The sequence below is a fragment of the Dendropsophus ebraccatus genome, chromosome 11, assembly GCF_027789765.1.
Source record: "Dendropsophus ebraccatus isolate aDenEbr1 chromosome 11, aDenEbr1.pat, whole genome shotgun sequence".
NCBI lineage: Eukaryota > Metazoa > Chordata > Amphibia > Anura > Hylidae > Dendropsophus > Dendropsophus ebraccatus.
In genome coordinates this window covers 75260083-75283272 of record NC_091464.1, presented here as the reverse complement: position 1 = coordinate 75283272, position 23190 = coordinate 75260083, and the positions used below count along the sequence as shown (strand labels likewise).

Sequence of the window (23190 nt, the reverse complement as noted above, 5' to 3'; positions counted from 1 at the left end):
TCCAAGCCATGGAAGCAATCATTGCAGTGATGTAACATTGTGACCATGGATAAAGTTACTTAAAGCTAATAAGTCCCTGGAGGACAAGGGCTGGTAGTAGGGTATGATCGATATATAGCATGCGGACGTTGTGTGGTGTGAGGCATACTTTTCTGGAAAGGATGAGTGGGTTGTCACCCAAGTTCCTAGAGAGTCTTGAATTTCAAATCTACCCCTTAAAGGGGTTCTCCATAAATTGAAAAAGCGATCAGCTTTTTTCCCCCCACTAAACTAAATTTCTGGTGTCATGACATGGGGGAACTTATGAAATATGGCACCCTGCCTCTCAAGGACTCTTTATTATGCTGCTGCTTGAGTATAGGTCCAAGGAACCCAATTTCCCATCTTATTTCTAAGGTTGCATTGCACAACTCCTACCCTGTACATGCAGGACGTCTCCTGTAACAACCAGTTAGTCTCAGATTGCTTAGATTGAGGTGGAATTGCCATTAAGCAGAGAGCAGAGAAAGAGTATACGTATATACGCGATATTACACACATGCATTACACTCACCTAATACAACTAAATTAATGTTGACTTCATCGAAGATCTTCGCATCTTGAGGAGCACTGACTTCACAGCGATACTTGCCAGAATCTCCTCTGCTGAGATTCATGATCCTGATACTGGAGCCCAACATCTGCGCTCGCTTCTGTAAATCCTCTGTTGGCACAAGACAAGTGCAAAGATTGTGTAAGGGCGTTTAAAGGCACAAATCAGGATTTTTTATTTATTGTTTTATTTTTATACTTTTCTTAATTCCCATAACTGAAATCCAGCGCTTAATATATGTACACCCAGAAATTCTCCCCCAAAATTCTTCCTAGCAAGTCAGGAACATCCAAACACACTGACCGCAGGATGCTGCACTTGCACGTGACCATTAAGACCAGCAATTGGCTGCAGTATCCTGCGCTTAGTGTACAGGGACATATGTAACACAACTAAGGTCATTTATCTGTGTTATGCCTCTTCTTCTATAAAAGCTCCTGTCTGCCATCACAAAAACATCACTTCTTGTCTTAAAGGCCACATGTCCCATCTCCTAACAGACCCTACTTGGCTTCCCACAGATAATAATTCACTTAGGTGCCAACGAAGAACAGGGAAAGCAGGCTTCATCCATGAGGAGATCAGGTCAAGAAAGCTCCAATGATGAGGAAATCAGGACAGGTAGCTAGCTGTCCCCATGAGGAGAAGAAGCCAAAGAAGCTCCGCCCATGAGGAGAAGAAGCCAAAGAAGCTCCGCCCATGAGGAGAAGCCAAAGAAGCCCCGCCCATGAGGAGAAGAAGGCAAATAAGCTCCGCCCACGAGGAGAAGCCAAATAAGCTCCACCCACGAGGAGAACAAGCCAAAGAAGCTCCGTCCATGAGGAGAACAAGCCAAAGAAGCTCCGCCCATGAGGAGAAAAAGACAAGGATGCTCAGCCCATGAGGAAAAGCACCCTTGAAGGATAACTCCCAGTCCTAACAGGACACACTCTTGAAATATGGGACGGAATAACAATTTGTAGAAAAATAGTGATAAGGGCCAAAGAGCTCAGGTTTCTGCTAGCTTGGTCAAGAGTTTTTCTGAGGAATTTAAAATTTAGTTATAAAGGTTTGGCACCAGTATTGAGGAAATATATCACACAATTATTAACAGGTAGTTGTATATATATTAGGAGAGCTTAGTTTTAGTAAGGGGAGGCCAGCTTTCCCCTCTGTTCCTTGCTGCCATGGTGCCCTCCCCTACCCAAGACTGGCGCTCAGCTACTACTAAACCCCAAAGAGAATGGGTACATCCAAATAATTACCGCCTAGTCGGTGGGTGAACATCCCTAAATATATATCTGCCTCTTTGCCAACTTCACATTGCCAAAGCTATAATGTTTTAGATCCATCATGTGGGGTTTTTGAAGGTGAAGATTAGTGATGAGCAAACTTGCCGAATGTTCAGGGTCATTCAAACCCGAACACTCAGCATTCAACTCCTGATAGCTGCGGAAGTTGGATGCTTCCCTAGGACTGCCTGGAAAACATGGATACAGCCTATAGCAGTTTCCAGTTTCGTCACTAGTCAAGAGGATAAATTCCTTTAAACTCTGCTTCCAGATTTATTCCTCATCCAAATCGGAGGGTTCTCTACCTGTGATTACTTTAAAAAGTGTATGCATAAGGTGACAGAACCTTACCTGACAGTGAGTTATTAAAGTAGACAAAGGAGGTTTCCCCCTTAAGATCGGTTTTCTTCCATTCTAGCCGGATGACCTGCTCCTTTTCTAGTGTATATCTGCAGGTGAGGGTCGTCTCTACGAGGAACCGAGACAAAGAACAATTAGACAACACAGAATGTCATCAGATGAGCTAAAATATTAGAAAACGCACACAGTATCTCTCCAGTATTAGCCATCTTACTACTATGCATGGACTCCTAGATATGACAACATAAAGTGCCCCTAGAGTTCCAGCTGTTGCCCTCAGTGAAGGTCACCACCACCACCCTAAAATGTGTCTTGACCTAACCCCCTCTAGGTCATAGATTGGCTTCTTCAGCTTGCTAAGGAGGAAAGTGGGCTCTGGTGCAAACTATATGAGTCCCTGCAAGTCAGTGCTCGACCCTTTTAAGATGCCTTGAAACATGAAACTATTATATTTTTATCAGAACGAGTATCTCTTCCATAGGAAAGACTTGTGATGTATCAAAGTTCTTTCTCCTTGTCAGTACAGAGCACAATACTCCAAAGGAGATTCTGGCTTCTCTGTAAGGCAGCTCTGGAAACATGACTTATGTGTCCCGACCAGCCAGAATCTCTTCCTGCGATGATAAGACTGTACTGATGAGAGGCAAACACCCCAACAATTCTTCTTTCTGGAAAAGGTCCTTGTTCGGCATGTAATGCGCAAAAAAGGAGTCCGTGGAGCATCAGTTGTGAATCTCAAAACATGGGAATAGCTAGATATCCCTTGCCTGTTGCCACCTGTTGAGCACCGCACCACCCTGATAGGTAGCCCCTTAAGTCCCACTCAGTTGTGAGTAATGGAACATAAATAGGAAAACAACAGGGTGGCCCCATTTGTGTCAGAGTCTAACTCAAGGTGCGATTATTGTGACATGACAAGGGCTTGCTCTCTGTGCCATATGCCTTTTGCTGATCTCCTGAAGAAGAAACTTATGCAGAAAAGTATAACTTTAAGGATGTATGAGTCTGTCTACTTTAGTGGTGGCTTATCCATAGGGAACAATAACTTTAAAGGGGTACTCTGGAGAAAATGTTTTATCAAATCAACTGGTGTCAGAAAATTATACATACTTATAAAATACTTAAATTAAGTACTGGAAGACCTGAGATATTTAATCAGCTGCTGTATGTACTGCAGGAAGTGGTGTGTTCTTTCTGGTTTGACACAGTGCTCTCTGCTGCCACCTATGTCCCTGACAGGAACTGTCCAGAGCAGCGGCAAATGCCCATAAAAAGCCTCTCTGGAAGTTCCTGACATGGACAGCAGGTGGCAGCAGAGAGCACTGTGTCAGACTAAAAAGAATACACCACTTCCTGCAGGACATACAGCTGCTGACTAAAGATTCTTAAATAAAAGAAATTTACAAGTCTGTATAACTTTCTGACACCAGTTGATTTTAAAAATATTTTTTTTACTCTGAAATACCCCTTTAAATTAACTCAAGTGACATTTTAACAAAGAAAATAAGGTGACATCAATAAGCTATTCCTGCAGACATATTGCAATGTATTACTATTTACAGGTGTGCCAAGGTAGCAGTTGTATCCAGGCCCTGGTGTCTGAGGGGGCCCTAAGGCTATCCGCAATATGAGAAGACATCAGTATTATAAATGGCATACGGGAAGTGAGGGGCCCTATCACACACTGTGCACCGGGGCCCCGGAGCTTCTGTTACTCCTCTGTGTTTAAGTTACAAGTAATCAAATATGAAGCTAATAAAACACAGAGACGAGGGACTCCAGGCCATGTCCTATAGCCGTGTGGCCGGGTCCCTAGAGTATAGCACTGTCTATCCCCAGCAGAAATGTACTGGGTAGAGATTCTGCGGGAGGCAGCCTGACCTTGCTGTTATACTGGATCACTGCTGACATAGGGGAATTGTTCTGCAAGGAGACAACTAAAATAGTCTGAAGGTTTCCTGAAGTTGAAATATGAATTAATAAGTCTGGAGTCCAGAACAGTGACTGAGCAGTATTGCTGTTGTTGTTGCATAGGTAAGCAGCAGCGTCTCTCCAGCATGTTAAAGGGCCAGCATGAAGTAGTGTAAGGTAAAGGCAGGACATTTTTAAAGGGCCAGCAAGTACAAATGCCCAAGAGGTATAATGTTCCAAGGCTGGTTACTAATTAAACAAAAAGTTATAGGGGGTTTTCCCTTATTGTTGGCCTATCCTCATTAGTATCACATCTACATCTACATGCTGCTGCTATTCACTGTGAAACAAAGCAGGAAGCCAACAGCTCCGTTCACTGTGTAGTGGCCAAGATCAGTTATTGCAGCTCCCATTGAAGTGAATGAGGGCACTGAAGGACAGATTATCCAACAATTTTTTTTAGGATGTTGTATTCTTACTTGTTTTATAAGAGATCAAACAGATCCATCTGTTGGTCACTGACCTTGAAGGAATTATTCAGGAGTAGAAAAACATGGCTGCTTTCACCTAGAAGCATCGCCACTTTGGTCCTGAGTTTGTATATGGTATCGCAATTGTAATACCACACATAACCTAAGGACAGGGTGGCGCTGTTCTTGAAAAAAAGCAGCTATGGTTTTCTAATGCTGGACTAGACATTTCTGGCATATCTAACAGTAGTTCTTTGGTAAACGAAAGCCGATGGTAATGGCTTTTTCATTACTCCAAAACGCTTTCATAGAATGGAAAGTTCTCCAGTAGAAATCTGCCCAATGGTAGCTGCTTTAGCTAGACAAGAATCATGTTTTTCTGTAATTCTAAGTCTCCCCACCTATATAATGATCTAGAAACTATAACTATATATTTTTATACAAGGACCTCTATAACTGTTGATTTTTAGAAGTCCTGTCCCTGTCTGCACTGTAGAATACCCAGGATGCAATTAGGAAATGAACATTGGGGTCACTCACAGAGCCACATTTTAAAGGGGTTGTCCAGGGAAAATCCTTTTCTTTCAAATCTACAGGTGTCAGAAAGTTATATAGATTTGTAAATTACTTTCATTTAAAAATCTCAAGTCTTCCAGTACTTATCAGCTGCTTTATGTCCTGCAGGAAGTGGTGTATTGTTTCCAGTCTCGCACAATGCTCTCTGCTGCCACCTCTGTCCGAGACGGTAACTGTCCAGAGCAGCAGCAAATCCCCATAGCAAACTTGTCCTGCTCTGGGCAGTTCCTGACACAAACAGAGATGTCAGCAGAGAGCACTTCCTGCAGGACAAACAGCAGCTGATAAGTATGGGAAGACTTGAGATTTTTTAAACAGAATAAAATTACAAATCTGTATAACTTTCTGACACCAGTTGATTTGAAAGAAAAAGATTTTCGCTGGACAACCCCTTTAATTCCTTTTTACATATCAATATATTCTTTTATATCAACTACTTAAAAAGGCAACAAACTTTGTAACTAATTTGCCTTTTAGGTAATGATCCTGACACACAGAATTTATTGCATTGCAGAGCTGCATGCACACTTCTGCTAGTCACTAATAGAAATGTGATGTGATAGCCACCAATGTGATTACCCTACAGCGTAGCTGAATTCCTGTAATGTAGGGGCCCATTTACTTTTGCCTGCATCGGATTACTGATGAACAAGCAGGGAATGAAACCAGCCAAATTGTGAATGCAGCTCTGGGGCATCATGCAAGGTGGGATCAGTATGGGATAACTAAAGGTCCATTTACACAGAAAGATTATCTGGCAGATTATCTGCCAAAGATTTGAAGCCAAAGCCAGGAATGGATTTGAAAAAAGGAGAAATCTCAGCCTTACTTTATGACCTGAACTCTGTTTATAGTCTGTTCCTGGCTTTGGCTTCAAATCTTTGGAAGATAATCTGTCAGATAATCTTTCTGTGTAAATGGACTCTAATGGTGCGTTTACACAGACAGACTTATCTGACAGATCTTTGAATCCAAAATCAGGAGCAGACTATAAACAGGGATCAGGTCATAGAGGAAAGACTGGTATCTATCCTCTTTTTAAATCCATTCCTGGCTTTGGCTTTCAAAATCTGTCAGATAATTCTTTCTGTGTAAACGCACCCTACTGCTAAGTTTACACAGAGTGATAATTGGCCCGATCGCATGATTAACGATTTCGAAGTAACAATTTTTTTTTTTATAACGATCAGCGTTTAGACGGTACGATATATCGTACGGAAAAATCGGTTTGCGATCGTACGCCCGCAGCCCGGCCCCCCGCTGAACCGCAGCCCCCTGCGCCGCCCTGATCGCCACCCCCGCAGCCGCTCCGATCGCCCCCACCGCCGCGGCCAAGAACATACTTTACCTGCTCCGCGCAGCAGGTCTTCGGACATCCCTGGCTCCCCTCTTCAGCGCACTGATTGGCTGAAGAGATGAGCCGGGAATTTCAAACGGCTCCTCTTCAGCCAATCAGTGCTCCTCTTCAGCACTGATTGGCTGAAGGGGAGCCGTTTGAAATTCCCGACTCCCCTCTTCAGCCAATCAATACACGGCAGCACTGATTGGCTGAAGGGGAGCCGTTTGAAACTCCTGGCTCCCCTCTTCAGCCAATCAGTGCTGCCGTGAATTGATTGGCTGAAGAGGGGAGCCGGGAATTTCAAACTGCTCCCCTTCAGCCAGTCAGTGCTGCCGTGAATTGATTGGCTGAAGAGGGGAGCCGGGAATTTCAAACGGCTCCCCTTCAGCCAATCAGTGCTGCCTTGCATTGATTGGCTGAAGAGGAGCAGTTTGAAATTCCCGGCTCATCTCTTCAGCCAATCAGTGCGCTGAAGAGGGTAGCCGGGGATGTCCGAAGACCTGCTGCGCGGAGCAGGTAACGTATGTTCTTGGCCGCGGCGGTGGGGGCAATCGTAGCAGCAGCGGGTGGGGATGGCGATCGGAGCGGCGGCGGGTGGGGGTGGCGATCAGAGCGGCGGCGGATGGGGGCGGCGATCAGAGCGACGGCGGGGGAGGCGATCGGGGCGGCGGGGGTGTCGATCAGAGCAGTGGGGGTGGCGATCGAGCCGGCGCAGGGGGCTGCGGATAAGCGGGGGGCCGGGCTGCGAGCGGGGGGCCGGGCTGCGAGCGGGGGGCCGGGGCGGCGGGCGGGGCTGCGAGCTGCCGGACTATCGCACGACGACTGTTTACACGGAGCGATCGGCGAATTTTTTGCGACCGGTGAACGACGATTTATGAACCTGTTAAAAGATCAAAATGAGCGATTTTTCGATCGTTCGCCGCGTTTACCGCTTTTTGTTAATGCCGTTCACCGTGTGGGAAAAGTATTGTTTTATTATAATAGATTGGACGATTACGCACGCCACGGTATATAATATGTAAATTGACTTTATTACTTTTTATTTGTTTAATGTATGATATGGGAAGGGGGGTGATTTACACCTTTATTGGGGGAGGGGCTTTGGGTTCATTTTGTAAAACATTTATTTATTTATTTATTTATTTATTTACACTTTTATAGTTCCCTTAGGAAACTATCACTTTCATACATTGGATCAGTCACACTGATCCCTGCGGCAGTTTGAATCAGATGGCCGATCCGGGGACTGCACGGAGGTAAGGAGAAGACCTCCGGCAGTCAGGAAATGCGATCGGGACCCGCGCAGACACGATGCGGGGGTCCCGATTGCTAAGTGACCGGAGATGCTCCTGTCACTTATACTTAAACAATGCGATCGCGGCGCCATTGAGGGGGAGGGCTTGGCTGCAGATAGCAGCTGGTCCTCACCCGCTATGGGGCGGGCTCAGCTCGTGAGCCCGCTCCATAGCCCGGGACTGCGGCAGGGCGTACATTTACGTCCTGCTGCCTTAAAGCCCAGGCAGCGGGGGGCGTAAATGTACGCCCGCGGTCCTTAAGGGGTTAAACATATAATTGAAACTACTAACCCCAACCCCCAATATACTCCCCACAGACTCTTTAAGGCAGTGATGGGGAACCTGCGGCCCTCCAGCGGTTGCAAAACCACAACTCCCATCATGCCTGAACAGCCTTCGGCTGTCTGGGCATGATGGGAGTTGTGGTTTTGCAACCGCTGGAGGGCCGCAGGTTCCCCATCACCGCTTTAAGGAAAACTGTATGACAACCAACATGGCCGCCATTAAGCTCCATTTACTTCAATGGAACTGAGTTTCAAAACCCCACCCAGACTGGAGACACCAGTAGGGGGAAAGTGGCCATGTTTTTGTAGCACTGGATAACCCCTTTAAGCATACAGGACAATGGCAGTAATGATACAAGACATAGATTTCATGGTACCTCCAAATTCAAGTTCCTGCACATTTTTGTTGTCGGTCACTGCATTGACGGCAGACACGTCCCGAACTGTAAAATATAAGACAATAACCGGTGAGTCATTTAACCCCACAATGACCATACAGTATTCCCTGCCTGGTGAGCTTGTGCCATGAGGGGGATAAGGGACACAGATAGAAGATCACATGACATAGCCGCACACTATCTGGAATATTTCCTCTATTCGTGCAAGAATGACCAAGATGTAAGTCAAGGCCGCGAGAACTCCATGCACTGGGATCCATTATAGGGGCATGTTAGGGATGTAACCTGGTAGCGCCATAGCTGCTATATCCGAATCTCCTGTCAGAACATGACTCCAGTAAAGCTGTCAGCACATGGGGCTATTTTGGTTGGTCAACACTCAAATGCACAAATAGAGGAATTCCTTTCCCCCACAATAATGAACATGTCAGCTGCCTAAACTGGCAGCAGCCCCAAAACATGTCTTTTCCTTCATGCTTGACATTGTGTAGCCGCACTTGTCCATATTACGGCCGGAATACTCGGCCAAACTGACGGGTCAGCAGTGAAATACAGCTGTATTACGGTCATCCGATTGTGGCCTTAGAATAAAAACCAACCTGAACAGTATAGGCGCATGTAGTAATTCCTCCCTGTCTCTGTCAGTAAATAGAATAAACAAATAGTACTGTCTCCTAGTCTCTTTCTGTTAGTAATGTAGCTACAAACAGTCTTCCTACTAGGGAAGGTAGATGCACACATTACAGATTTGCCAATATGGTTTCATTAAAGAATCTGAGCCCAAATATTTAGATTTCTTCTGTACTGCGGATCTGCATTAGCCCCATTGTCCTCAATTAGGTTAATCCTATATTTATTTATTTTTTACATGGAATACACTGCAAATATTTGATGTGACCTATGTTTCTGTGCATAGTACTGCCCCCCTGTCACTACCTGTAAATGACGTGGGCACAGATAGTTCTACCTCCATCTCCTCCTGTAAATTATGCAAGCACAGATATTACTGCCTCTCTTTCTACCTCTAAATGACTGTATCCCTTTCATTACCTGTAAGTGACAGGTAGTACTGTCTTCCTTTTCCTACCTGTAAATGATGTAGACACAGATAGCACTGCCTCCCTACTAATACCTGTAAAGGCAGTACTAACTTTGCTTCTACCTGTAAATGATGTAAGTACAGACAGTACTTCTATCTCCCTAGTATTATTACTACCTGTAAATGGGTTAGACATAGGTAGTTCTACCTCGGTCTCGATCAGTAAATAAGCACAGATAGTACTGCCTCCCCATTATTACCTGTAAAGGATGTAGGAAAATAAAGTACTGTCGATCAATATCAGTACATGATGTAAGCAAAGATATTACTGCCTCCCTTTCCCTACATTGAAATGATGTAAGCACAGTACTTTCTCCATCTTTTACTGTTAAAGATGTAAGCACATATGGTACTACCTCCCTGTCACTACCTTTAAACTACGTAGGCACAGAGTGCTGCCTCCCCCTCTCTACCTACAAATGATATATGTACAGATAGTGCTGCCTCCCCCTCTCTACCTACAAACAATATAAGTACAGATAGTGCTGCCTCCCTTGCTCTACCTGTAAAGTTTGTTTGCACAGATAGTACTACCTACTTGTCTCTATGTAAATTATATTAGCACAAGTCTGTCACAGACTCTCGTATTTATTCACATAACATTTAGATATAATGGAAGGAACTTCCTAATAAAGACGCTACGGAGAAAGAACATGACCGCTGAACCATGGGAACATGGGAGTGCCTCAACATTTAACTTATCTGACAGAAATATGGGGTAAACTGAGGTTTTTCTTGACTCATGTTCTCTTCCTTACTTCCCAGATTCACGTGTGAGAACATCCGTCTGCCATCCATGCTCTAATAGAGCAATTTGTGTTAGTTCAGTAGCTGGATACGTAGCCCCAGGCCACAGCAAATATCTTACTCAATGACCCTAAACTGTGAGGGGACACTGCTGGCTAACGCTCCGGCTGTTATTTCACCCCAGTCAGAGCCGGCCGTACAATCCGCCAGACTTTTAATTAGAATGTTCATGCAATTATCGGCCAGGGATTAGGCCGGAATGCAGGACGGTAAGAGGACTTTGCATTTTGGCTCTGAATGTCCGTGGTAAAATTTGCAGAGATGTAGATAATTGATTCAAGAGGGACACCAAATAAAATGTTCATGCTTCATGAGCTTCCAAGCAAGCATGTGATCAGATTAAATAGACCCGTCTTTCACAAAATCTGCCGTGAAAACTAACCACCCATTATCACTTTGGGAACTTTCTGTAGTATAGACTGTAATAGACAAACATAAAAGCCGTGTTCATACAATGGTGCAAAGACAATGGCAAAAGTTCTAGAGTACAAAGCTGGATTTCATTGGCTCCTGATAGCTGGACAATACCTGCATAGGTAAACACATTCCAACTTGCAGGCAGAGCAGCTTTTGGGGGAGCAAGCCGTTTGCCCCTTTAAGCTATCAAGTCGCTTAAACCAGATGATGTTACGGCCATATTTCTGTAGACCTACCATGGGGGGGGGGGGGATAGCCTCTGCACGTACTCCATATAACATTGTTGTGGTGGGAATAGACGGGCTCCGATACATATAGGATTTATGTAGAGGCATTGCACCCCTACAAAGATCCCGCCTGTGCACTACTAGGGGGGTTTTAAGGGGGTTATCCATTGCTACAAAAACAGGGCCACTTTTGTCTCTCTTGTCTCGAGTTCAGGTGCCGTTTGCAATCAAGCTCTATTTACTTCAATGGAGTTTGAAACCCCCCCATATCTGGAGACAAGAGAGGGGAAAAAGTGGCCATGTTTTGGTAGTGCTGGATAACCTCTTTAAGGCCGTCTTGGCACCACTAAGGTCTGTATTACACGGCCCAATATATCAGAGCAGAGCAGCTTGCTCCTCGTTTCCCGCTCCCTGTTGGTGCTATTACACACACCAACAGCAAGCAAAGAGGAGAAAGGGAGCCGAGAGGAGGGGCGGGGGGAGGGGGCAGTTTGGCGCCACCGCTCCTGTTATATGGAGTGACGGGCAGCAGACAGTCTAGATCACTATCAGGATTTTAGGTCATGCTTTAAATTGTGAATGTTGGCTGATCACTGATCTGACACATGACCTATTACATGAAACCATTATCGGTGTAATAGTACACTAAGGGACCCTCTGTGGAACCTGGGGGATAGTCCAAGCCTGGTGTCCATGACATCTGCTGTATAGATTAGCTGCCAGGTGGGCCGACCTCCACTCACAGGCAGGGAGCACTTAGTGATCACTGTGGGTATTTGACAGGTTGGGTAAATGGGGCGGCAACTTTAAATAGTTGAAGCTATTTCCCTCCATGTGATAGCCAATGGGATTCCTAACATATTTGTAGATCACTTCATTTACCAATGTGGACTCCTTAGGGTGGTGTTACACGGGACAAATTTCCGGCGATTTACGATCTTAAATAACCGATATGGCAAACAATCTTAATGATTAATTGTGTGGCCATTTAAAGGGACTCTGTCACCTCCAAAACACTTACTAAACTTAAGTTATCAGTAAATTATACATCAAAGTAAACAAAACTGATCCTATATGTGCAATTTCTATCTTCTTTCTACATTCTTGCTATAAGAAGTCTAAGTCGTCCTCTCCATTATCCTATTTACAGATGACTTTTGTTTAGGTTTTGAGAAGAATGGTTTGGAGGTGACAGAGTCCCTTTAAATATTCTTTTAATAAAAAGTACAGTGTGTAAACATAGCCTGAAGGTTTAAAAAAAAAAAAAAAAAAAAAAAAAAAAAAAAAGTTCTCAATCTATAGGTTCACTTTAATCCAAACGAGAAACCAAGAAATGGAGGACACGCAATGTTGTACAATGCACTAGGTCATGGTGGTCGGCCCCATTGATAATAAGACTATAAACGCCTAGGGTTATATGTTTCTCCATGTAAGTTTTCCCACTGAATAAAACAAACATAAAAATACACCCTTGTAACAGAGCGCTTAGGTATCAGTTTTCATCAATTTCCTCAATTCATTTCTGGAAATTATTTTTCATCTAGTTCTTAATTCCCAGGAATTTCCTTTCATCTGTTGAAGGGAAATGGAGAGAAATCCCACAACCCAGTACACAGAAGCTTTATCCACATGACGTTCTCCATGAGTTACAATGGGACCACGTTACTACATGTAAACATTAAAGACTCGGCAGCAGATGTTCCATTTGCTGGCATTGGTTCAGGACAGGCAGAATGATCTGCGGAGGATACCGCCACCGAGCGGGATGTGTTATTCCCCTGTGCTCTGTGCAGGATGTCCTCTCCCAGTATAAATCTTCTCCCCACCAGTCTAGTGGTCTTAATTTTTCAGGAGAACAGTAAATATATTAGTACAGAGCACAGGACACATAGACGGGGAGTATATCTCAGGAAGAATCCTTCCATATATAGAAGCAGAAGCAGCTTCTACAAGCCGTGCATCTTCAGCAATGCCGACCACGTCCCTTTACCTAAAGACACAAGAACCAGATACATAGGGATGTATCAGAGCTGAGAATAGGGTTTGTACAAACTCATAGAAGTACAAGGGCTACATTATCTTAATTCCCAATATAAACCAAGGAACCCTAAATATTTACATTGCATTCTGGAACCAAATACTGCATTCTGGGAACTGTTCAACCACGAAGTACCGAAACACAATACAGTACAAAACCCCCCAAAACAGATGGATTTTTGGTAGTTTTACAACTGGGATAGACAGGTAAGTAATGCGTTATGCTTCTGCAGAAGTTTCATTTTTTTAACCTCTACCTGGAGTTCTCCTTTAAAAACCTTCCAGTACTTATTAGCTGCCATATGTCCTGCAGGAAGAGATGTATTCTTTCCAGTCTGACACAGTGCTCTCTGCTGCCACCTCTGTCCATGTCAGGAACTGTCCAGTGCAGTAGCAATTCCCTCATAGAAAACCTCCCCTCCTCTGGACAGTTACAGGCACGCTTCATTTTATCTGTGGACAGTGTCACTTGGGTGGGGCTTCACGACAGTTGGCCCACATCTCCCAACTGGAGAAAGGTCCCAACTGCCATGAAGCCCCGCCCAGGTGACACTGTTTACCGATGAAGTGCAGAAGGAAGATAGAGACAAGTGTTATACAGGTATATATTGGATGTGCAGTATCGAAGCTTGTGGGTGGTGCGGAGTACAGCACATACAGTAAGGGGGTGACAATATTACTTTATCCGCAATTGCAGGCTCTTTATTCTAAAGGATGGGGCCCCCACCAATAAAGAAGAGCTATAAGAAATAAACCATCACTTTCTATAGTAGAAAATCTTTTTCAGCTGTAAACTCTGTGTCATAATCACCCACACAAATTCAGTTACTATCGCACCATGTCTGAGAACAACTCCAATACAGCCCTTACTTCCGGCCATACAGAAGCAGAAGTCATTTACAAATGTGTCTAACTTTCTGTCACCCATTGGTGCTTACCCCTTTAAGCATCAGAAGTGGTCTTATTTTTGGACTCCATGTGATCTATGTGGCATCATGGTTGTTATCATATCAGAAGATGCTCTACACTGCTAATACAGCAGCTTCCTTCCTCTCCCCTTGTCTGTAATAGAGGATGATAATATACTCCGCTGTCCGATTCCCGTCACTGCTTTTCTTGAGGAAACCAGTCGGAGGTTGATGTATAACCTAGGCAACTGCAGCCACTGGTTTCTCTCTATACGGCTGATGTATGTCAGGGGTTATACCATAATAAAGTGTTACAGAAATAGAAAGTATCAGGAAGAATATCCTCAGCTGTATAAAAGGACAGTAATCCCTTAAAGGGGCAGTGCGGCGCTAAACTTTAATTCACAAAATAACACACATTACAAAGTAATACAACTTTATAATGTATGTTATGTATGTGAATGGCCCCCTTCCCCGTGTTCCCCCCACCCACGCTAGACCCAGAAGTGTGATGCATTATACATACCGCCGTCCCTCATGCCGGCCCCACTCTGGCGCGTCATCAGCTGCTCAGCCGCGATTGGCTGAGCACAGTTATCAATCTATCTCATAATCTATCTATCTATCTAGTAAAGGATAATGAGTGGCACTACTCAAAATACGCATGGGTGCCAGTGAACGTAGTTCAGACCACTAACCTTCAGTGTAGATATGGACGATGATCCACGGCACTCCGATAGGGTGAAAAAACTTCAAATTTATTCAAAGAAGTAAACTACATAATGCAACACAGCAAGACACGACGTTTCGACGGATCACCCGCCGAAACGCTGTGTTGCATCTATCTATCTCCTATCTATCTGTATCCTATCTCTCTCTCTCTCTCAATCTCTCTCTGTATCCTATCTATCTATCTCTCTCTGTCTCATATGTATCTATCTATCTCTCTCTCTGTCTCCTATCTATCTATCTCATATCTATCTATCTATCTATCTATCTGTATCCTATCTATTGATGGTGCATTTACATGGAACGATTATCATTCGAATTTTCGGGATAATGATCACATTTGATCGATAATCGGCTCGTGTAAACACAGCAAACGATCGAGAGACGAACGACAAATCGTTCATTGTGATCTTTCAACGTGTTCCCAAATTGTCGTTGGTCGTTCACTATAAAATTCGCAGATCGCTTCGTCCAAACAGTCTTTCACCGATTCACCCTAACGTGTGAGATGGGCTTAAGCTATCTTGAAAACGAGCGCAATAACGTTTTTTTTTAACTATTTATCTCTTCGTCTAATTGCTGATCGTTATAAAAACCAAATTGTTGCTTCAAAATCTTTAAACGATCGTTTGGGCGAATTATTGCTCTGTGTAACACACCATTATCTATATCTATTAGAATTATTTATCCATCATTATCCAGAACTATATAGCAGGAGACCACAGGGGTCAGACTCATGGCCCTCCAGCTGTTGCAGAACTACAATTCCCATCATTCCTAGACGGCCAAATGCTCTCACCTTCTTCTCTTGTGCTGCACTCATGCTATGGTACTTTATGCATTCAAGAGGTGTGCAATCTACATATTCTCTTCTCTACATAAAGACCTGCAGGTGATCAGCATGAGTCTCGCTGACAGAACCCTTGACCATTACATAAATGGCACAGTGTAATACTACATTACTCCTATAGTGGCCACTGTAGGGAACAATGATGTAAGTAAATAGACCCTGATCGGTGGGATTATCTAAGATGTAAAAAATCATAGCTGCTTACTTCCAAAAAGAGCGCCACTCTTGCTTTCTGTTTGTTTGTGGTATTACAGCAAAGTGAATGGAGCTGAGTTTTAATACCGCACACAACCTGAGGACAGGAGTGGCGCTGTTTTTGGAATAAAGCAGCTATGATTTTGTGGTATTCTGGATAACCCCTCTAATGGCATTTGCTGTGATGCGATTGTGAACCACATTAACATATTCCAGACAATATACAATAGCATTAGTTACCTCCTTCCACAATGCTATAGTATAAGTGTTAAAGGCGTTATCCAGCGCTACAAAAACATGGCCACTTTTCCCCCTACCGTTGTCTCCAGTTAGGTGCAGTTTGCAATTAAGCTCCATTTACTTCAATGGAACTGAGTATGAAACCCCACCCAATCTGGAGACAACAGTAGGGGGAAAGTGGCCATGTTTTTGTAGCGCTGGATAACCCCTTTGATAAAGTTTTATCGAAATACCAGTGGACTTAAGTACCTTCTCCACTAGGCGCGTACAGGACCAATGACGTCTGTTATGCTCTAAAACTAGGGCCAGGTGGTATCTCTAACTATGTCCCTGTATCCTTGGACTTCGAGGAATGCATCAGGATGCAGCTTCCAGCTCATCACAACTATGTGGCATGTGCAGAAGGCCCGGAATGCCAGCCACAGGAGGAATCTCAGCAATCCCATCATCCCGTATATGATTTTACTAGTCTGATAGAGAATATAATCTTCCTGAAGTGCCATGGTGAGTGCTGGCACTTTGTGGTTGTCCCTGTAGGACTCATTGCTTTACACTAGAACATTCCTGCCTTTACCTCCCCTTCTGCTTCCTAGACGCAGGAATGTAACAGCTGGTCCCTCACACATCTGATCGGACACTTTTCCTTTGTTTTGTGTTTAAAATTAGGTCTTGTGTGTTATCACTTAGTGGAGAGTACACAGCAGTCAGGCCTAAATAGCCCCCCGTGGTATGAGAGCAATGCAGCCTTTCCTGGGACCTCCATATCTCTAGATGACCGACCATATCTGAACCTGACAACATCCAAAACTCCCAATGCCATCAAGCATAGATATACATGTATATGTCATAGGCAGCACAGCACCAAACCAATATTACTAACAGATCCTAGTTTTAGGTCTCTATGACAAACACCACAATTTAACCCTTTGAGGACCAGGCCCAAAATGACCCAGTGGACCACGCAAATTTTCATTTTTGCGTTTTCGGTTTTCCCTCCCCCCCTTTCTAGGAGCTCTAGCACTTTCAGTTTTCTATCTACAAGGCCATGTAAAGGGATGTTTTTTACAGGAATAGTTGTACTGTGTAATGGCGTCTTTCATTTTACCATAACATGTATGACGGAATCCCAAAATTATTATTTATGAAGATATAAATAGGGGAAATCGTAAAAAAGAATGCAATATGGTAACGTTTGGGGGGATCCTGTGTCTACGTAATGCACTATATGGTAAAAGCGACATGATACCATTATTCTATAGGTCACAACCATATGGAGGTTACACAAATTCTCTAATGTTATAGGTTTTTTTTTTATGAAATCCTTTTTTTTTTTTGCAATTAATTATTAATAAAGTGGGCCTGTTGTGACGCTTATAACGATTTTATTTTTTCACCTATGAGGCTGTATGGGGCGTCATTTTTTCTGCCATGATCTCCACTTTTTAGTAATACCATATTTGTGTTTGATCACTGTTTAATATTTTTTTTTATATATATATATATATAATGTAAGAAAAATTTGGTAATCCTGGCGCTTTTTTCCCTCTTTTCGTCTACGCTGTTTGCCCTTAGTGATGACGCCTGTTATATTTCAATAGATTGGACAATAACGCACGCTACTGTATATTATATATTTATTTATTTTTATATGTTTTATTTATATAATGGGAAAGGGGGGTGATTTTAACTTTTATTGGGGGAGGGGCTTAGGGGTATTTATAAAAACATTTTACCTGGGGCACTTTTACCTGATCATTAGATTACATACACTGATCATTGTTGTGCCATAGGCAAAGCATTATTCAGTGTAATAGGGGTTCTGCTCATTGAGCCTGCCTGTGGCAGATCACCGATCTGACCGTACAGAGGAAGGTAAGAGACCTTCAGCGGTCCGATACAGCGATTGGGACCCCCGCAGTCACACTGCGGGGGTCCCGATCGGTAAGTGACAGCGGATTGCCCCTGTCACTTACACACCGCAATTTAGGGGTTAATGACACGCTGCAGTGCAACCTCTGCAGCCTTTCATTAACGGTGAGGGCCCAGCTGCTCACTGAAGCTGGCCTCCACTGCCTATGAAGCACGCTCCGGAGCGTTCTTTATAGCACAGGAAGTATCGGTACGCCCAGGGTCATCTGGGGACAGTCACCCATGGCATACCGGTACGTCCTAGGTCGCTTAGGGGTTAAAAATGAAGTTTTTCAGCTGCTGTACGTTCTGCAGGAAGTGGTGTATTCTTTCCAGTCTGAAACAGTGCTCTCTGCTGCCACCTCTGTCCATGTTAGGAACTGTACAGAGCAGGAGCAAATCCCCATAGAAAACCTCTCCTGCTGTGGACAGTTCCTGACATGGACAGAGGTAACAGCAGGGAGCACTGTCAGATTGGAAAGAAAGAAGGGTAAGTGTGCTGGGCCCATTGATGTCACTGGTGCTTAGGCTATATTTAGTTTCGGAGTATATACACTTTTTTGACTATATTTGGGCTACTGAAACCAATGGACCCGGAATGAGTATGGTGTGGTATTTATTCTATTGGTATGCCAGCATAAACATGTGGACCAAGGGGAAATTGCCCCAAACTCACAGCATGAGAGTAAGTTTTCCTGAAAACTTTTCACAGGTCTCAAAGACATCACAGTTTTTATCCTTAGGATCTGGGTTTTCAGACAACCACCAGCAGATTTTCTCTCTCAGATGATTCCTATAGTAAGTCAATGGGACCAACCCCTTTCTCTATTAGTTGGCCATTAGTATAATAAACCACTGTATAATACACATTGATAATAAGAGGCCTCGATAGCTGTCAGGCTGCATTGTCTACTTATTTCTTACTCTAAAAATAATGATTGTGTTTTCTACAGTAAAGAATATCATAAATTGTTGTAGCCTGTGTTAAAACAAACTTTCCTGTACAAGAAGACTTATAGTTATGTAGATGAATGAATACAAAAAAACTATAAGTACTAGAATTATTATTATTATTATTTATTAATAAATAAATAAATAAATAAATACCCCAAAAATGCAGATGAGAGTTCTGCTCTGGAGGGTAATAGTAGTTCTGCCAGACCCCCTCAACTGTGAGCCCAGCACAAGGCGTAAAAATAACATTCTCTACCCCAGGCAGAAAGTTCTCGGTTTTTAGCTACACTTTGATCCTTGTAATGAAATCAGTCCACGCGCAAAAGAACATCATGCAATGATGACAGTAATGATGTTCCATATAGAAAGCTGAATTTTAGCAGAAAATAACATCTAAAATAAATGATTCATTCCACTACATGTAAACCACGAGAAACCATACGTATAATATGCATCCATATAATTGACCCCAAAATGCTGAACGAGTCCTGGCCTCTAGAGTCACAGCCCTGTTAAGCAGAAAGGATACTAATAATTTAAATGGGTAAAACAACTTCCCTAGATGTGATAGCCTGTATGATTCCTAACATATTTATATATCACTTCATATATCATTCCTTACCCTAGACACTAGGTGTCTCCTTCTTTGCTATCTGCAGTCCACTGCCTGTTGTCAGGGCAAATCTGTCTTAAGTAACAGAAACATCCAAGACAAAATGTAAGAAATGGCAGCAGGGCTTAAAGGGGAACTATGAGCAGGTTAGATGGATCTAACCTGCTGATAGCTCCCTAGTGGGCACGGGGAGCTGAGGATGAAGGTATGTCTCTTACTTTTATCCTCAACTCTATATCTGTGCTGTTAGCTCTGCCTGATAAGCAGCTAGGAGCACTGGGGGGGGGGGGGGTGGCTGCCGCCACCTCTTAGCACCTATCCAGTCCACCCCTGGGCTGGCCCCCTCCATAGAGGAAGTGGGTCGGCCAAGAGGAGGGGGCTATGGACTCCCAGGGTGGCCCACCCACTCTAATGATCATCATTGGAGGGGGCCATCCCGGGGCTGGATCGTTGCTTGGTGGGGAAGTATCCATGCCCTCAGTGCTCCTATGGCTTTCTGGACACAACTAACAGCATGGGAACAGCGCTGAGGATGAAGGTAAGAGACATACCTTCATCCTCTGCGTCCCATGCCCACTAGGGAGATAACAGCAGGTTAGATTCATCTAGATTCCCCTTTATGTGCAGGTGAGAAAATCCCTGTCCTGTTTTCTGCAAGCGGTGTACTCTGCCTGCCCAAGATGATCTACACTGTTCCAAAAACGTTAATGAAGTCTGCCTGTTTTAGGTGTCCCAATATGAGACTGACTACCATGAGGAACCTCAACCAGCCGTATACTGTTACAACATGCTCTCATTGTATTAAAGATTAGCTGTAACACTTACATAGGTTCTTGCATGAATTGTATCGGACAGGTTCATGTAGGAAACTAAACATATATCAAAAGCTATATCCCAATCTTACACAGGGGCCTTTAACCCCTTTTTAAACAGAATCAGTGATCAACTGATCGTCACAGAGTTTTTTTTCTTACCAGACCTTTCTCCTCCAGTGGCCACTACAGGGGAAAAGTGGTATTACATAGTCTAGACTTTAGTCAAGTATTTCATGGACAGGCTGGGTTTGCCAATCCCAAGTGATGACATCTATGTGTTATCAACTGTAGTAAGACAATCCCTTTAAGGAAAAAAAAACAATGAAATAGGAAACTAGGCTGCTAATTTAAAGGTACACAGTGACTGATGACTGATCTGTACCGTTCTTCCGCCTGCTTGGGCCACGCAATATTGTTTTTCTAAAAATCCTTAAATGATTTATGAAAAGAAATAAGGGGAACTGTACATCACTTTTATTTAATACAGGAGACATTGCTTCAAAGGTCGAGGAAGAAATTACTACAACGGGCACCTGACTCCTAAAATTACAGTAAATTGTGGTGGAGAATTGCGCTGTACTGTACAGACTGTCAGCTTCTAGGTCTGATGTGTAGTGCAGAGAGGGTCATTTTCTTTGCTATTTCCAATAATAACACTCTTTCATCCTTCTTTTTATTGCACAAGGCATGTCACCTTTTATTCCAAATGTGTATTCAAATAGTGTATTTTTACTGTTCAAGTTCCATACAGTTATGCATGCACGTGAACCAGTGCCACATCAAATCAACCATCAAAGGAGGTCATTCTAGGGGCATAGAGGGGGCTTTTATTAGCAATAATCTGATTCAAGGTTCTTTGTCTCGAATACAAATTCTGTAAACCTTCTGTGGCTCTTTAAGTGGCCATAACCCTTACACCAGGGATGGGGAACCTTTGGTCCTCCAGCTTTTGCAAAACTACAATTCCCATCATGCCTGTACAGCCAAAGCTCGACAGAGGTGGCAGCAGAGCGCACTGAAACTGGAAAGAATACACCACTTCCTGCAGGCCATACAGCAGCTGATAAGTACTGGAATGCTTGAGATTTTTGAATAGAAGTAAATTACAAATATGTAAGTCTGAGAGAATTTTTTTAATGGAGTACCCCTTTAAATGGGTAAACTAAAGGTATGATCCTCATAATTCCAAAAAAGATAAAGAGTCACTGTCGTATTTTTAATTTTTTTTTTTTTGCAGAAATCAATAGTCCAGGCGATTTTAAGAAACTTTGTAATTGGGTTTATTAGCCAAATATGCCATTATCTGCATTTAAAAAGCCTTTTCCCAGGTCCCCCCCTCCCTCCTCTTTTCCATCCACTGCAAAAAATCTGGAAATTGTGACTTGTTGCATCAGACGTACCCTGTCTGTTCTAGGGAGAGGGGAGGGGGAGGAGGGAGTTAGCAGACAGCAGAAAGCTGAGAACAAAGGGATTACAGGCATGGAGCTGGGTCACAGCTGTAATCAGAGCTCAGAGAGGTCAGTGCTGACTGTCAGAGGAGATAAAGGGTGAGGTATTTGTAGATTAACTCTTTGTTGTCCTGTTTTGGTCTTTTATTTAGCTCTCTCCATAGGAGAACAATGAAGACAGGGGGAGTGCTTCAAACTGCTTTTTCATGATAAAAATACATTTTTCGGATAATAAACCCAATTACAAAGTTTCTTAAAATCGCCTGGACTATTGAATTCTGCAAAAAAAAAAAAAAAAATCATGACAGTGACACTTTAAAGGAAAAAGACCATCTGGATATAACACCCATGTATAATGCCCATTTCCTAAACTATTTTCAGATTCTAACTTTTTCTTAGACATGTTTCCGACACTTGCAACCATGACTAAGGGAGCCTAAATGCATGTGAAACATGTCGGGGACTCACTAGATTTTTAAGAAGGAGATCTGTAAAGAGTTGAAGGTTTTATTTAATCTAAGAGCTGGAATCTTTTTTTCAAGGTTCTTACATCGATTTATTTACAGCTTTTAGGACGGAGGATGATCCTACTCCTTTCTGCTATACTGTATCTTAACACCAATTTCAGCCATTTTCAAGCCCCAACCCATATCCTTTGGTATAAAGGCCGCTGACATCTCCAAATTATTTTCCTTTCTTTTTTCTAGTGATCGCTAGATAAAAATCCTTCCAGACGAATTCCCCTAGAAGGTTATGAGACTGATACATAATATGGAGCATCTCCTTACAAAACATTACATCTGCACATTCACATAAGGTGACAGAACAGTGAAGGAAAACATGGATGGTCTGAAATGTGTTAAAATCTTCCTGATATCATTTCCAAGTGGATTTTACCAGCAGGACGACTATATAAACGTATGGAAAACACTAGAACATGACGTCTATGAGGGACTGCAGATGATGGAATTATTAATATAGAAAAGCAATTATGGAATTCTATGAGTGATCTCTAGCTCAACTAAAAAAAATACTTCTATGTGACTAACATTGTTTCACTGGAAAAATCAATTGATGTCAGAAAATTATAGATTTGTAAATGATTTTTATTTAAAAATCTCAAGTCTCAAATCTTCCAGTACTTATCAGCTGCTGTATGTCCTGCAGGAAGTAGTGTATTTTTTTCCAGTCTGACACAGTGCTCTCTGCTGCCACTTCTGTCCATGTCAGGAACTGTCCAGAGCAGTAGAAAACCACCATAGAAAACCTCTCCTGCTCTGTACAGTTCCTGACATGGACAGAGGTGGCAGCAGAGAGCACTGTGTCAGACTGGAAAGAATATACCACTTCCTGCAGGACATACAGCAGCTGATAAGAACTGGAAGACTGGAAGTAATTTACAAATCTATATAACTTTCTGACAAAATATTTTTATTTCCTTAGGAGT

General features: G+C 43.1%; 1 protein-coding gene and 1 long non-coding RNA gene across 3 annotated transcripts in view; one reads left to right on the top strand and one right to left on the bottom strand.

Annotated features, from left to right (window-relative positions):
* JAM2 (junctional adhesion molecule 2) overlaps positions 1-23190 on the bottom strand; it is a 76113-nt gene that overhangs the window by 23851 nt on the left and 29072 nt on the right. For both annotated transcript variants that reach the window (XM_069945329.1, XM_069945328.1), the window contains exons 2-4: positions 8476-8541; positions 2215-2331; positions 554-703 (exon numbers count right to left, since the gene is read on the bottom strand). In XM_069945329.1, the coding sequence (XP_069801430.1) occupies positions 554-703; positions 2215-2331; positions 8476-8541 (333 nt within the window). The remainder of the gene's footprint in view (positions 1-553; positions 704-2214; positions 2332-8475; positions 8542-23190) is intronic.
* LOC138767987 (uncharacterized) overlaps positions 13619-23190 on the top strand; it is a 29153-nt gene continuing 19581 nt past the window's right edge. Inside the window, exon 1 of the long non-coding RNA XR_011358896.1 lies at positions 13619-13684. This is a non-coding gene — a long non-coding RNA (uncharacterized lncRNA). The remainder of the gene's footprint in view (positions 13685-23190) is intronic.